The 17,562-nt window shown below is 38.8% G+C and overlaps 1 protein-coding gene across 1 annotated transcript in view; it reads right to left on the reverse strand.

The window, feature by feature from the left end:
• Positions 1–3,879: 3,879 nt before the first annotated feature.
• The window catches only part of LOC105270424 (hemicentin-2), a 69,905-nt gene continuing 56,222 nt past the window's right edge, over positions 3,880–17,562 (reverse strand). The window contains exons 3-6 of the mRNA XM_011311335.1: positions 13,006–13,216; positions 10,338–10,488; positions 9,769–9,917; positions 3,880–6,539 (exon numbers count right to left, since the gene is read on the reverse strand). Of these exons, the coding sequence (XP_011309637.1) occupies positions 6,439–6,539; positions 9,769–9,917; positions 10,338–10,488; positions 13,006–13,216 (612 nt within the window). The 3' untranslated portion in view covers positions 3,880–6,438. The remainder of the gene's footprint in view (positions 6,540–9,768; positions 9,918–10,337; positions 10,489–13,005; positions 13,217–17,562) is intronic.

Here is a 17,562-nt window from a genome sequence, read left to right on the forward strand (position 1 = left end):
TTACTCGATTTTGAAATTTACAATCGCTCGACCCTCACCGGTTGGCTGATCGTACTGTCCACGCGGTGTAGTAATTTTCTGATAAAAAAAATAATCCGTATCATATTTATTCTCCCGCTGTACAACAGAGCGATTTAATTTCTCGGGGTGCTGAAAGTATTTAACTCCCCAGAGATTCAGCATCCCTGAAATATGAAAAAATATTCAGCATTCTCCCCGACTGGCATAATTCCTCCACCCTCTGGCTCCATAAAATTCTCTGACCTTTGTTGAACCGTAGCCCATCGCAAACGTGCAGCATGAAGAAAATAGTAAGTGCGATACTTGAATAAAAATGAATTCCAAAGTACATCTCCGCCATCATCCAAGCGGAAAGCCTGTGCCCCATAAATGTTAATAGATGCATTTCACGGTCTATCTGGGATTCAGTGACAGAGGTGAGACACGAAGTGACACTCGGTATCTCCACTCTTTTTTTTACCTTTTCCTCCCTGTGGCTGACAAGATATACATAATACTATTCATAAGCACTGAGGGACAGGAGAGGGTTGAGCTTCCGGACATGTACACGCGTTTCCCTCCCACTCATACACTCGACACTTGAAAAATCTTTTCCAAGTGCATCAGTGTTATCTCCCTCACTCCACCACCTGGGCCCATCCACTGCCGCCATTTTTTTTCCTCTTCTCCAACATTTCTCCATATCCTCGTGAAATATTCATAGCCAGTGTCCACGCATGCCTGAGTGAATGAGTAAAAATGCCATGGAATAAAGCGAAATTATAATTCAACAATTTCACCTTTTATTTTTCTCATTCATATTTTTCATTGCCCCCTCAATTTTCCTCCCAACCACTTTCACTCTATCCTGAATACCAAATTAATCAATTTGTTCTGGCTCAATTAATGTATTTACACGTGGGAAATCAGATCTCATTTTCATGGGGGCTTAATTATCGGTTAATAGTTTTAGGGGTATAAAACACATTTTAACGGAGGGTGGAGGAGCGATGAAGCCAGTGGAAAACCTAACTGGCATGGGGATGTGGAGTTGGTGGATAAAATAACGCTGAATTTACGTGTTATGGTCTCGTTAATCAACATGGTTTATGATTGTTACGGGTGAATTGCGGCTAGAATCAGGGGGTGGGTACTATACCCCGCGCACTTACACATATCCTGTACAATTATTTTCCACTGACTGTGGAACTTCGGGGGTGGATGTTTATGCACCTTGGGTTATAAATACAGGGAGTGGGCAAATTTTGGGGTAGAGGGGTTACGCATTGTGCCAGGGTATGGTCTCTTGTGGGACACATTGGTTAACGCTGGGTTGTATGACAATAAATTTATAGTCTGCCCAGTACCTACGCTAAATCGAAGGTTAGTTTATCCGCAATGGTGGTTGGCTAAATGTGAATGGGAGAATCTGAGGACACAATGAATATGTACCGTAGGGTGTCTCCTGGTGTCAAAAACATGCCGCTGTGGGTTAGTCGGTTAGTGAGGAACGTGGGAAATTGTTTGTTGGGGATTTGGGGTTGTTTTATGGTTTTCAGGGGGTAAACATTAAAATTTCAGTTGTCAAACTTTTTTATTACTGTATACTAGGGCGCGCTCCTTGCCCAGCGTAGCTTGCATTTTAATGTTGATGCAAATTTTTTATTATTCTTCATTTTTCTTTGCATTTTTAAACTGCATATGACACGTTTCAATAAATAATAGTCACGTGAATAAGTAATAAATACAAATTATTTGATGAGGATTAATTGACAAAGTAGTGGAAGTCAGTGAATGAGTAAATAACAATCTCAAATTCACTCCAAGAACTTTCGCCGATCTTCTGAAAAAGATAAAGTAACCGTTCCGTGGTTGCAGCGCAAATACACTGTGACATAAAAATGCCCAGGTAGAAAAAAAAGTGGCAGGTCGGGTAGAAACCCCATCGGCACGGAGGAGAAAAAAAAATGGTGCTGGCGATAAAAAAGTATTTGCCATCTTGTCCGTTGGCGCAATTCAATTTCGACATAACAAATAGCAAGGGCAGTGAGCTCGAATAGCTCCCGGCTATCGAAAAACAATTAAACTGGTAAAATATCGGCAAACACGACTCGATGGACGGCTGATATTTTATCAGCCAATGAACGGAAGTGGCGGGGGTTGCAGCCCCCACTCGCGGGGAGGTTTGGAAGGGTGGAGGAGGCGTGGGAAAGAGGTTTTTTTTTTTTCAAGCGAGAGCTTTTGAAGAGCATCGTGAAAATAGAGGAGAGAAATGCATTTTATACAGATCCATGGATATTCATTCATCCTGCCAACATCCTTGTTGCTGCGCATTCGCTGTATCTTCATTGTTTTTCTGCATGTTTAGCTTTTTGCAAATTTTTTTTCCTTTTTTTGTTTTTCAAATTGATTGTATTTATTTTTTCACTTTTTTTTCCAAGCTTGTCACGCGTTTACATACGCGTATGGCGTATAAAAATATCCATACGTCTGTCCACGTTCCATGATAATGAACGGACGAGTGATTTTAAATCCGAGGAATTTTGCCATTCGTTCGTTTCATTGACAGTACCGAAGGGGCAAAGGGGTCAATGTGCCAACACGACATTGCGATATTCACTGGATTTTCGCTATTAAAATTCGCGTTGGTGACGCAGTTTGCTGATGGAAGTAAATTAAATATTATGCCTCTACCGAGGATGCTGGACGTTTTCGCATAGATAGAAAACATTTAATTAAAATCGGTGTGATTGATTAACAGCGAAGAATGAAGAACAGTTAATCGTAATGCTTTATTTCGTTGGGATTAATAATTTCAACCAATTAGGAGGAAATTCCCACATCCAAGTTATCAAAAAAGAAAGATCAAATTCTGTTCGTATGAAAATTACTGCTGTCCATACGATTCTTCTGGAAATATTTGTAAAGAATTTAGACTTCCCGGGTAAATAAATTGTAATCGGAATATTTTTTCCAGATTTTCAGAAAATTTTTGCGAAGATAATTTTTTTTTTATTATCCTGTTGTTTCCTTCAGTTTTCCAGAAATTTTTTGAAAATTCGGAAAAAATATTCCGATTACCATTTTTTTACCCGGACGTTACAACGCTATTTTTCCATGTCGTCCCTTATCTTTACATGAAGCCGAGGTCAATACAAAAATTACGGAACGACTCACGTAAAAATCCCTGGAGATAAGGGCAAATTTTCCGGGAATAACCCAGAAAATTTATGATTCCCAGAACTTAATTTTCCACAAAAGATCCGAAAAACAACCAGTTCCTAGAAAATCAGATTGCAACCCAGAGAAATTAACGGGATTAAAATAAAAAATTCACCATTTTCCCATAAAAATAATTACAATAAGAATTTCTCCTCTCAATTACGTGAACTATGACGCGATATATCTCAAAGTTTTTTGCGTTTAAATTTCGCGGAGAAGTTGTGATTCACTTTTTGCTCCCGAAAATGATATCCAAAGGCAGCGGGCAATTAGCAGAAAGACGAGTGAAGAAAAGGGAGAAGAATATATTGGACGTGGGCCACGATGAAAATTGCAAGCAGTACGAGACCACTCACCTCTCCTTCGGCGCCTGGAAGCTTCATAATTACATACCACGGTGAGCAATTAAATTAATACTTTCGCACACCACCAGCCCAACTTCTTCCTCCACTCCTCTGTGGGCTGCGCTTTTCCCCATTCTTTCCCCCGACATTTTTTCCACCCCAAGAGAGGCGGGTTTCATTTAATTTTTCGCCCGAGGATTCGCCGAGGGAAGAAAAAGGAACGGAGTTATTATATTCCACTGAGGGACTTGGTTCCCTGAGAAATGACAATCCACAACCTCTTATTTCATCTTTGCCATTTTTTTTCCATAATCATTACATTTATTTAAACAGTAGGGTCACGTCAAGAGATATTATTTTTTCACATTATCTGTTATCGTCCTCGCATCGTTATCAGTCACTCCTGATCAATTCATCTCTCATCACTTTTTATTTACTTTTTTTTCACGTTTTCTGCCGATTTTTATTTTTCCTACAACATGATACACATTTTTTTTTGGTTTATCGGTATGAACGTTTATGTACAATGCAGCTCCTAGTTATATTTATTTTCTCTTTCTCTCTATAAAACTCAACACGGGTGAGAATTTCCCGTGACACCATTCAGCTCGTACCTCAAGACTCCACATCTGTCTCGTCCCCATCTCTCAATCTCCTCGTTTATTCTCTCGTTTCGTCTATATCTGTCACGTTATTTCCCTTCAGCGAGTGTCCTGAGACGTCCCATTAGTGTTCCTCGAAAATTGATTGATCGAGAAACGTCAGCACGAGGGAGATATCCCGAACGAGATGAAAGAATAAAACGTGAGATATGTCCTGTTACTCAATTACGAAACACTAAAATCTATTGTTGGATCTTGACTGAATTGAGGAATGGTACATCAGAGTTGAATAATTGCAACAAATTGAAATTAAAAAGAGTTAAATCGAATATCATTGTCGTGTGGTCTCGCGAGTGTAATAAAAGGTAATGGAACTGTATGAATTCCCGTCTATTGGGACTGAAAATTCAAGGGCTTTATGATTTCTCGTTTATTGGCAACGATGGAATACTTGAAAGGATTCGAAAACCAATATTTCATGCGAAGAAAATTCAATCATTTCATTTTCTCCCTCGATGCTGATTCACTCGAATTTTATTTTGTTACTCTGAACGATTCACTGTCTCCGTGGGATTAAACTTTACATATTTCCATTTACATTCGTCGTATAAACTATATGGAATGAAATAATACTATAAATTATTATTTTTCTTTATCATAGTGTTAGAATCGCCGCTCTTTGTTTTTTTTTTTGTTACAATCTCTCACTCCCGTTAAATATATATTTTTTAATCTGAAACAAAGCGTTTTCATTTTCTTTCAAAACGTCGAGAATTCAACAGTCTTAAATGTCAGCTCGTCGAGGTGCATATTCTCATTATTTTTCATCGTTAATGATCCTCTCTCTTATTTTTTTTTATAAAAAATCTATACATCCTAAAATTAATCTTGTAGTTGTGTCATTATTTTCTCTCGAGTATTCAATTAACTGGTACGATATTCGATTATCCTCCTGCATTTCGCCTAGTTTATTTAAATTTCTCTAATTTAATGGTGATTTATGAGCTATCAAAGTAGCATTACCGTATGCAACTATAGTATTCAATTAGAATTTTAATGAATTCATACTTTTCTCACTGAATTTCCCTATGTTTCTGTCAATTCGACAATTAAAATAATTGCAAAGAATTTTTTTTTCATTTTCCAGAGATAATTAACGATTCCTCAACCGATCGTAAAATCTGATGGATCAATTTTTCGTTTGGCATAATTCGTAACATCACCTCAATACACAACGAATAAATATTCATTTAATTTATTTATATTCATATATTTAGTTTTAATATACGTATTTCCTAATCCCGTTAACACCTCTCGATAATTTAGATGTTGTCACGTGAGAATAATTATTGAAAATATCGTAAAATACTTTTGATCTGTCGCTTTTGAAAATGTCATAGAGCAGAGCAGCGATTTAAATGTCAATTCACCCCTCGAATTTTTAAATAGATAAAGGATTCTCGGTACTACACTGACGCAAATAAAATGGTACTGGAAGAAAATATATAAAGAAAAGAAAAATGACAGAAGAAAGGGGGTGGTAATGAAGATGTGGATAACCTCCACGCCCCGTAGATAACTTTTTATTATCTCACAGCTATACTTTTATTCCCTTGTGCTTTTTCTCCTCGTTATGCTGGTTTAAATGTATTGTTTTAGTTTCCAGCCCTCCTTATCCGATCCTCTTTCACATTAAACTGAAAAAGCTTGTGAACTTGAGTTTACAGAATTTGCCTCTCCATTTTTTCGTAATTATTATTTCAATTTTCCCAATGATTGCACGTACAACGTGAAATTCTGAGATTCGATTCATTTCACTATGATGACGGTTAATGGACTCACCTCAATTGCTTATTTATCTCCATTTAAATACAATGTACTGTACAGTAATAACCGGAAATGGTTGAATTAATCATCATTAAGTCTACTGATAATTTACTGATTTACAGAGTTTAAACTTACGTCCCGTATCACTTGTTAACTATCATTCACCCTCGTATCAATTGATTAGTTGAATATTAATTTATAGCCCAGTCACTTAATTATCGTCATGTTCCTTGGATCATATAAACATTGTTCTTGGAAAATATATAGAATGAGCACGCACACAGGCATCAAAAAATCAACACTCACACTTTGATTAAGGAACGTACGCATTTCCTCTTGAAATTGCCTCGATCATCCACTTCATTAATATCTGCATTATTTCGACTCATCGTTGAGTGTTGTCTTTGGAATTTATTAGGCCTCTACATGTCGCCAGTATTCGCTCATCTCAGCAAATTAGCTATCAGGAGAGTCAGGCTTGCCAGCAAAATTGTTGGGGCTACCCCGCAGCTGCCACCATGCTGCATTGCTGCTGGATGCTCTCCTGCAACACAAAAATTTTCATGTCCAACATAATTTACTACAATTTAAAATCGAATCAATCATTTTATTCATGAATTTTCATTAAAAAAAAACGATAATAGTACTGATGTACTGCACAGCATTTTTTTCAGAATCCTCATTGTGAATAATCGAGGAATATCTCCGAATCTAGGGAAATAGTGAAATTTTCATAGGGACCATTTTAGTAGGTCCCATCCCACTCTAAAAAACAGGTAGTATTGAAAATTTCGCTATCTCACTCCGATTCAGTGATATTCCTCGAAAATGAGATTCGGAATTAAGTCGATTTCACCTGTTTATATCTGCGTTTATTGTAGTACCCTGAAATGGGGGGAATTATTGAATATTTTTATGACTCAAGACGATAAGTCGTTAGGAGCTCCCTACGGTCCCGAGATTGACGGCTATACCTTTACCTCATTAACGATAGCTTGTACCTCGCTCCTCATATTATGACCGAGTGAATGCGGTGGATAGTGCCGATACTCTCGCAACATTCGACAGCGTAACGCATCATGATCACTTTTGATCTATTACCGAACACCCTACCGTCATGGATAATTTAGTATCTCGTTAGTTAACCGATCGCAACGATCGCTCTCCACCCCCGGTAAACAGTGGGTTAGAACTGGTATACTCGTTGGCCACGTACACTCACTGTATAATTACCACCGTTAATTCTCCATGTTTCACTTGAGTGTGACATAGAAATACACGAGTACAATCCAATCTACATTGAATATCGTGGACTAGTAAGCAGGGGATGAGGAAAGTGTCAGCGAATGGGAGAGGATCAACGTGAAGTTGATGAGGAAAACGTGAAGTTGATCGGGATATAACCACGGCTTTTCCATCTGCCAACGGGAGAATTGGAACGATTCGCGGGAGTTGGGTACAAATCTATTGGATACCAATGTTCCCAGCGATGAAGGCAAAATCGATTGGCAATATTGTTCTTAAAATTGCCAATGATATTTTCATTTCACTCTTTTTATTTCTCAGGGATTGCACTCGTCGAGTCGACACGAAAAAATAAAAAATACTTGAATCGTCGTTATTTCGTCATCAATTCAATTCGAGGTAAACGAAGTTCAGTCGAGTTTTAATATCATCATTTATCATCAGATTGAGTTATCGATTGAGTGGAAACAAATGGAATGTTACGAACAACAATATGTTTTGTTTGAATTTCATGTGGAATTAACGAATCGAAATGTTAATTGATTTTGTTAACAAAAGTTGGTGGGAATCATTCGGTATTAATAGCGAACTTATCCGTGGAAAACGAATATATTCGATAGGTTTTCGTGTTCATTTAAAGGATATAAATGCCATGAGAGATTTCTCGTTACGTATCGGGTAAATATCGGCATTGGTAATTCGAGGCTCTCGAATGATCATGAGGCTGCCAGCAGTCTAGTATTGGCAACGGTATCGAATGTCTCTCCATTTTCAATGACCCAAAAAAACCTGACCACCAGCACCTGTAATTACTGCCATTACCGTGCGCAATATCAAATCAATATTTATTGCAGTCAAACGCATGTACGTGTGAAAATTGGGGACAATATTCCAATTACTAGGATAATTTTCAAATTGAAGTTATTAAAGTTCTTTGAGCGTATCGGTGAATCTTTCTGCCTTTTTTCACAACAAATTACAATAAAATGGAACCAGATATTTGCTGGTATTTAATATTCATGCTGAATTATTCGGGAAAATTCGCTCTTCAAACGAAATCCCGCGATCCAATCAGTTTAACAAGATGAAAAAAATGATAATTATAAATTTTTTAGAGAGCCGACGCTATTCAATTCGTAATTCTCACTACAAATAATGGATGTACTTTATAAAAAGCTTAACACTTGCAATGAAAATGAATCATATTAACATCAGAGTAAGTTCCGTGGAATTGGTGCTTGAATCCTATTTTATTAATCCCAAAAAAGGCACGCACAGCCTCTCCAGTCCAATGTATATTCGACAGGCAGAAATTAATGCTGCACAGTTCGTCTGCATAATTAATTTACTCCCCAGCGTACAGTGTCACCACATTGGCCATCGACGTTATTTCAAACATAGCTGATTACACTACAAAATTGACCGCAAATTTCAATTATTTCACGATAAACCTCCTCACCCTGGGTCTACAATGCGAATACACTGGGCAGGGGGTGAATATACTGGGATGATATGGAATTGGAAGAGGGTAGGTGGGTGGAGGGTGGAAGTGGTCAAGCGGGTATCCGGTGGTGGTTCGCGCCACGTACGATCTGCCGTATTAACGCGATTATGAATTGCACATAACATTGAAAACCGGTGCACACAGTCCACCCTCACACTCACCCTTCGTCCAAGTTGGCTAGTGTTGAATGTATTCGTGAAAATTTTTTGATAACACGCCCAACTATAATGGAGCTATTGCCACGCAAACTCGGATTAGACCTCCAGTGATTGTCGTAAATATTACAGAGCGGGAACCATCCAGGATCGGCCGCAACGCTTTTGTCATATTCTGTCGTGATTCGTTTTTCCCGGTGCCCGGGTAAAAAATTGTAATCGGAATATTTTTTTTAAATTTTCCAAAAATTTCTGGAAGACTTTCCAGAAATTTTTGTTTTGAAACAAAAAAAAATTGGAAAACAAAACAATTTTATTTTTGGAAAGTTTTCCAGAAATTTTTTGGAAATGTGGAAAAAATATTCCGATAAAATTATTTTTTTTTTACCCAGGTGAGTATTTCCCTTTTTCGCGGCGGAAAAAAATTTTTCGGTGATTTCAATATTTTTCATTCTCACTTTTTTCCGCTCTTCGAGAGTTCTGATATTATCGGTGGACTGATTATATACTAAATGACTGGTTGATGAAAAAATGGAATTTAAAAAATGGCACTCCACCGTAGAAAATTTATAGATCAGCCCCGAGGGTCTCAAATTGACGTATGATTGGCATTCGGTAAAATTGAATCGGTAAGGTAAATCTTGGAAATCTTGGATTTGAAATTAGGTCGAGGCAGTTATTTTCGAACTGGAGTGAATATTAAGTTAAATTAGATCTGGTGAAGCGAACGGCCTGACTCCCAAGATCATTCCACTCCGTCTTTCCGTCAGCGTCATTGGATTTTATGTCAGCGGATGTGGAGGTCGTCAAGATGGGGGATGAAAACGGAATACAGTGGTCTTGGATATTTTGGTAAAGAAGCCACTTACCATTCAGTACGTGGACCGTTACACTCGCAGAGTTGGCATTACTTGGAATGCAGGTGTAATTTCCGCTGTCGGTCGATCTTGCCTGCGTCACTAGTAGCTTACTCGTTGTTCCAGCTTCTGTCTTCTCCGTTTCCAGGGATACCCCACCCCTGTGGTGAACACTCGGATTATCAAATATATGTATTAAATAATTTCCGACGAGGAATATTCATTGAGTTATTCCAAAAAGAAGAAATCGGAAGGAAAAAATGTCTCCCGATTTTTCTCTCACAGAACACGAAACAGAAAAAAAAAGTTCAAAGTCGATGGCGTTTTTTTTGAGAACATTAAAAAACCGAAAAAGTAAAAAAACAACAGTATAATTAAAAGAAAAAAGTATATCCGTAAAAGTTTCTAGAAAATTATAAAAAAAATTTTCCGAATCAAATATTTGAAAAATTTTTCAAAGCATTTCCAAAAAATAAAATTGTTTGAAAAGTTTCCAGAAATTTTTTGCAAATTTGGAAAAAACATTTCGATTACAATTTTTTTTTTGCCCATGTAATTATGAATGAGGGATATAAATTTACCTTGGACTATCAAAATCCACAACAGATGCGCCATGATGCCAGGCAACACTGCTTGGTGGTGTGCTCTGCACATTAACTGTGCACGTGAGGCTTATGGTACTACCCTTCTTAACGTAAACGTCCTCAGGACCCAGGATTTTCGCTTGTGCCGCTGCAACACACAAGATCAGCGGAAAATATCCGCCTCAACTTTAGATTCTGGGTGATCGTTAAATCCCACTTTGCGGGACATTTAAAATTGATGGTGGATTAAAGGAGCGTCAATTTTCTTTAGTAGTCAGGATCCCAGGATTCACGAGGAATCGAGGAGGTGAGCCCATTGGGGATGATAAAGGAGAGGGTGCTAGAGTTCATCAAACTACGACATAACCAGCTTTCGAACATTTATAGCTTCAGACAACCCTGAGACCTATTTTAGTTTTTCTTATCGAGCGTGAAAGATAAAACGAAAGAAGATCGAAATAGTAGATGTGAGAGTGGAGCACATGAAAATAAAAAATTCCGAGATAAAAGAATCCTTCTTTCGCGGGAACTAATAGTCGGATATTCTTGAACCTAGTGACTTTTTCACTAACTTGAACATTTTTTTCCCTCAAAATAATAGAGACCTTTCGGTTGCTCGTCATTACCCTGAAATGCTCAGGTGTTTTAGTAAAAACTAATAAAGTGCAGTTCCTATTTCTTTTTAAGGGATGAAAAAATGAGTTGTTTGAGGGTTTCTCGAATTAGCTGACGTTTTTTTTTCCTTGAAGAAAGGATTCTTCTCTCTGTGAGTCTGAGAACTAGTAGAAATGATGAAAAAAGCGTAATCATGCTCTTGAAGTATTTTTCGAGGTATCACAGAACGGCGTCGTACATAAAATTTACGACGAGTAATGGATCCCAGGAGGGAGGAGGTGGTGAGGTTGTGGGAGGGTTTTCAGTGTCGTCGGTTTGTGCAGTATGTGGTCCTCCTTCTTTCGTTCACCGGAAGTTATCGATCTTCCGGATGACCGCGGAGAACGATTTATCGTTTCCAGTCCCTCATACCCCGGATCCTCTAAAAAAAATGAACGGTGGAAGATGGAGAGGACGGTGGGATAGAGGTAGATGGCAAATGTCACCTCGGGGATTCACCCTGTCGAGTCGTATCGCTCATGCAGGCTCAAAACCCCGAGAACTACGTCGACGTGCACAGTCGAGATATCCACGTTTTTTTTTATACACCCCAGACGATTTGGGGGTTAACAGACACATTCCGTTGAAAATTCACACAATCGACTACGAAAATAAAATTCAATAAATCATGAACAATGTATCTACGAGTTTGAAAAATATTGATTGATCGTGAGAAATGAAGTTGAGGACATGATCAAACGAAATGCCATTCATTTCTAACCTGATTTCAATTTGCGTCGAACCGCGTCCGTCTTGGCGTCGGAGACACGGTCTCTACCTGGTAGTGGAGTGACAGAGAACAGATAAAAGAGAAAAAAAATGATAGTGAACGAGTTAAAGATCGAGTGACGGGAGTGGAAATTTCGGTGGTGTGGACGGAGAGAGAATGTTTATTAATATTCTGCACGGTTTTCATTTTTCCCATCAATTTTTACGACTGAATTCCGGGAATTTTCAGTGATTTTTCAATTTCTATTGAAAATTCTGGGAACCTCGTCATTGGACGTTTTTATCACTATTTTTGAATAATCATAAATATTTTTCCATACTTTCCTTTTATTGTCACATACAAAAATATTTTAAAAAACTCCATTCCATGGATTCGATCAAAAATTATCGATGATAATTATTCGAATGTCCCGCGTCGATACTGAAGAATACTAATTCGATTCAACCGAAATGCAATATAACCTAGCAATAAAAAAATTCACAAGAATTACATTGAAATCATATAATTTTTACGTTCATTGAAATGCGTCGTATTTCCCGAGAATAATGTCTACAGCTAGTAGTTCCATCGAAAATTGAAGGAAAAATAGCCAACAGCGTACTCCACCGTCACTTCCACCCGATATTCATGACTGAGAACATTCACCCATCAAGGAAGCTGAAAATTCACGACCAAATAAAGAAATACGAGGACAGGGCAATCCATAAATAGAGAAATCCTCCGGATTCGTCGAGACGACGTATCGTCTCACTGTCTCGTGCTTGCATTGCAGATTACCCCCCAGCTCTCAGGGGAGAGAAGGACGCCGACTCGCGCTAGATTTCACGCGCAAATATTGATAGTCTTCTCTCTTGGTCGAGACAATGTCGGCGAACAGGGGGATGGTGGGAATTGAAGGGGGAGAATTGGGGGGTGTGATTGGGGGGTTTGGAATTGAAGTGCAGTGACTGAAGAGGGGTGAGTTGAATGGTGTGAGAGAGTTTGCCTTCTTGAATGTTCGAGGCGTGTCGGATAAGATATAGCTAGTAAGACAGGAGAAAGTGAGGCTGAGGCGCGTCGCAGTTGAATTAATCAGTGTGCCCAAGGCATATCCCCTTTTCATCCACCCCTAGCCCCATTGAAGTTTCAACCCTCCGTCTCGTTCACATCGGATCACTACAGCGATACCCGATTGCCCTACATTGTCGTTGTGAGTTTAAAAGGAAGGGGGACAGGATGCGAGATTAATTAAACATGCTTCATCGACACTGCACTTTATATTTGAATTCAAATATTTATTACCTTCCACTCGTAGTGCAAACGCCAATTTCATTTTCGGCTCGGTATTCACCTGGCACTCGTACAATCCGTCATCCCTTGGTTGAACGTAATTTATCGTTAATCGCCACTCGTCGCTACCCTCTGGATGCTTCACTGAGAATCTTGCATCGCCTGTGTACGTTATTGTCGATGACGTCAGTATGTGCATGTCTCGCATTCTCATCCAGGATATCTGTGACAAAAGATCATTCAGGGATTATTTTCTGGTTATGATTTTCGGATAAAAATTTTCTCATTGTCTTATGGATTTTTCCATTTGTCGATGCAATTATTATTCACTTCAAACAACTACAATTTAAATATTCACTTCGTACATTTTTAAGACAAAGTTGTAACTGGGGTGTGAGAAAATATCAGCGGATGGGTGTACTTTTTACCGGTGGTAAAATATATATTTCAATATTGTTTTTTATTATATTTTTACGGTGAGGGGCTGTTTGGAGTGGAAAGAACGAGCGTATATTGCACCATTGGACATTTTATGGTGGAGCGTTGGGGGTTGTCTCACTGCCACCCCTCGACAATTATGGGAGTACGTGCTGGCATTCACCGATGCCCTCGCAGGTACCATTCCACGATTATACACTCCACTATTCTCATACCCTCATCCAATACCAACGACGCACATAGGTCATATCCCCTGGCATTCAGAGGTGTTTCCACGGTACCTGGTAGACTACGGAGTCTCGTTAATTACCCCCATGACACCAGCAAAGTCACGTCGTTTACCTCGAGCGCTTCTTCTCAGGATCCCCAACCCCCCAGACCCACCCAAAATCCCCCTCAAGTGTTTCCAGTCTTGGAAAATGACTAGAAGAAGTGAAACATAACAAACTACTTCCCTTACTGTTTTCCTCTCAGTTTTTTACTTTCTCTCTCTCTTCGAAAAAGAGTTAACTAATTGTTCTCTAAAGTTGAGCTCATGGATGGGAGTAAAAAAATCCAACAACCGCATGACAAATTTCACTTAATTGTTTTTTGATGAACAGAGTGAAGTGGAAAAAAAGCGCTTTCAAGGGTTGAAATACTACAGAAGAAAAAAGGGGGGAAAAGAAAAATTCCATGGAACATAAACTAGGAGGGACGATGAAATTTGATAGAGCAGGAAGTTGAGGCCAAAGCTTTTCTGTGGTTTTCTCTATTAAAATGTAAATTTGGAAAATACGTTTTCCGTGTCTCTTAATATCCGGGGTTGCTCGTCATCATCAGCACATCCACTGGGTGCCACCAGTCGCGTATAAAAACAGAGAGGAAGGATCATATCCGTATTATTCACATTACTCTATCCCTCCAGCTCTCTCCACAATTTTTTCACTACCCCTGAAATAGCTGCATACACAAGGACGAGTAACACGATATCACGGATGGAATTAAATATCCCCATTCCACTCCCATCCCAGTGTCACCATTTTACATGGTAAAATAGAGCTTTTGTAAAGCTTGAGAGAGTGCACGAGCTTGCAGATTTGTTCGTAACTCACTCGAGTAAAAATCTCACTTTACCAACTCCTAGCTGAATTCCCCTCAACTCGAGATTGAGTCTTCTGCTTCATTGTCTGACCATATACCGGCTACAACCCCTTGTCCCCTTTTTGCACTTTCATTCTTCCATTTTTCAGACTCATCCTCGCACCGGAAAGCTGAGAGTTTGCACGGTTTAATGAGAAACAAGATGAAAATAAACATCTTAAGGATATCCGAGGGCTACTGTCTCCGCCATGAAATGAGTTTTCAAAAGATTATGTTTTTCGGAGGTCGTCTATGCAAAGTCAAGAAATTCAGTGCTGGCAGGGAATTATTCTTGGCGCATCAGGGAACGCAGCTTGAATTTTTTACAAAGATTGTTGGGAATGATTTACACTACATTAACATTTACCCCGAAATTCTCTTTTTTAAAAATCCAGATGAAACGAAAAATCTCACCATTTTTTGCCACACAGCTTATTTGTTCAAATAATTATTATGTATAAGCATATTAATTAAATTTCTTCATTCAAAAAATTCTTCCATTATGGAATGAAAAAACGATATATAAAATAAAAAAATGGGAATAAATGAATAAATATAATTTAATAAATCGATGAGTTTTGATGGATCGCGATTTTATGGTATAAGCCTCAAAGCTTTTTCTCCCCATGGAAATTGACAAATGGTAACCGTGAGGCAGAACCTTGCACTGAAAATACCGATTGCACTTGTATCGGAATAAGTATTTCAAAAGCGGTAAAAAAATGTAGCATAATCCCGTATTCTTTGAAATCGATGGAGCTTTACCCGGGCAAGCGTGAATGTAAAGCGACTGCAGTTTACCGTGAATAAACCATCTCCATCTCAATTTGCCGAGTGGCGTAAGCGATGAAATGGTTTTGGATATTCCGGGGACTGAATACCAGAGCTTAAAGGGACGAGAAAAAGACGACACCGAGATGGAATAAGATTTGCCATTTTCTGCTCAGGTCAACTCGAAAGAAGACCGAGAGTGTTCTGCATTTGCACGAGTGTTACCTCAACCCGAATGATTCGTGAAATCTTCATCGCCAGTGGCTGTCCATTACAATTTTACGGAGCCAGTAAATCTTTTGATGATAAAAGACAGTTTAAAAATTAATTCATATATTTTTCATTTTTTAACCAGCTTGGATGAACTGAAAATATTTTTTAATACCCGTTGGAGAATTCCACTCAAAATTTTGAGTTAGAAAACTTTGAATTACTGGAACTAGAACTCCAATCGACATAATCACGAATTTTTATCATCGTAGATATTTATTCCATAATTATAAATAATTGGTAACCCGAATTGAATTTCCCAATAAAAAGTCATTTTTCTTGAATCTAGACTTGGAACATCACGAGATATTTTTTCTCGGCAAAAGCATTTCCAAGGGAGAATATTGTTCTCCATTTTCAATGAACAACGCTATTCTCATTTCAGCGGTTGTCCTCGTGCAATAATTCCCCAAGTACACAATACACATACCACCGACTAACTCAGGGGGGAAATATCCCGACAATTGCGCGTACAAACAGTGAAAAAAAAAACAACAACAACGACAACAACTGAAGAAGAGTGACTGTGTGTACACGTGGATAGGAAACAGCGGAAGAAGACATGAAATCGAGCAGGAGATGTATACTACAACTTCAGTACTGAAAATATATGGACTAGTATAGTACACTCACGTGGAAAACTCCAAAGACATTTTGAACGAATTTTCAGAGGTTGAAATTGTACGTACGTACGACTCTTCGCGGCCTTAAAAGCGATTCCTCTGTACCCCCCACTGTTCTCCCACCGAGAATATTTTCCAATTCGTTCACAACTTATCCCGTTGGTAGATTTTTCTTCAACTCCTCGATGCACCCTCCACCCTTAAGATTTTTCCGTATGTTGCCACTGGGAGGGATTCAAAATGAAATCGCTACGGTGTTCCCTCTGTGCCTCGATAAAAACGAGAATTCAGTCTTCTGTTGAGCGTTGAGACGAGATTGTCGTCGATTTATATTAATGGCTTTGGAAAATAGCATTTTCACGGTGAAATGAATCTCACTCAGCATCTCTGAAGCCTTCATTTATCCGGAATATCCGTTCCATCCTCTTTTTATATATTTTTTTTCTCATTTGCTCTCATTGTTTGGAGATGGATATTTTTTTTCTATTCAATTTTCATCTCAATAGCCTCAACCAGAGTGACGAGATTCTGATCTATTTTCAATATCATTTTATTATCAACGTTTTTTTTTTTCGTCGAGGGAGAGATTTTGCGGAGTCGCTTGCAGTTGCAGGCACTCGATGTGCTCCCACGAATTTGTAATTTTCGATATTGACAACTGATCCGGAGATGTGGAATGAGAAGGTGAGGGGTCGAGGGGGTGGTAGTGAGGGGTAAAGGGTGGAAATTCAGTGGACCCGTGTCACGATTTCAACGCGATTCGGTCTACCTTGCACGTACCACTTATTGGCCGAATGCCGAGTGCACGCAATTGCCAGATTTATGGAGTTCCCCCGCCAGAACAACTGGACCACAAGTGAAGTGAGGAAGGGAAAAGGACCAGAGACCAAAGAAGAATGGATGAAAAAAATGAAGGAGAGAGTCGAATGAGAATGCGAGTGGTGATTTGACTCGAATATCAAAGAGGTTACAATGGAGTGGCTGTATAACTATTGTAGAAAATATATATTTTTTTTTCTCCCGAAAGAATAAACGTGGATGAAGTGGTTGGAAACTGTGACGGGTGGAGTGGGTACAGTGGGTTGAGTGATGGAAAACTTATTTATCGCCGAAGCTTTTCGACGGCGCTTGATTTACAGCGATCCCACGGAAATAAATAAACTCCCGATACACTTGAGTTCGAAGAGAGAATAATTCATGTAACCCTTCTCCCCCTCACACCAGCGGCTAAAACTTTCACCAAGAATTTCCTGTAAATTTCCACTTCCTTTTCTATTCCCATTTTTTCATCGTCCGTTTAACTTCTTCGAGCAGTCCTTCCCCTCCGTAAACTGGACATTAATTG

Source organism: Fopius arisanus, unplaced genomic scaffold, assembly GCF_000806365.1.
Source record: "Fopius arisanus strain USDA-PBARC FA_bdor unplaced genomic scaffold, ASM80636v1 scaffold00087, whole genome shotgun sequence".
Classification (NCBI taxonomy): Eukaryota; Metazoa; Arthropoda; class Insecta; order Hymenoptera; family Braconidae; genus Fopius; species Fopius arisanus.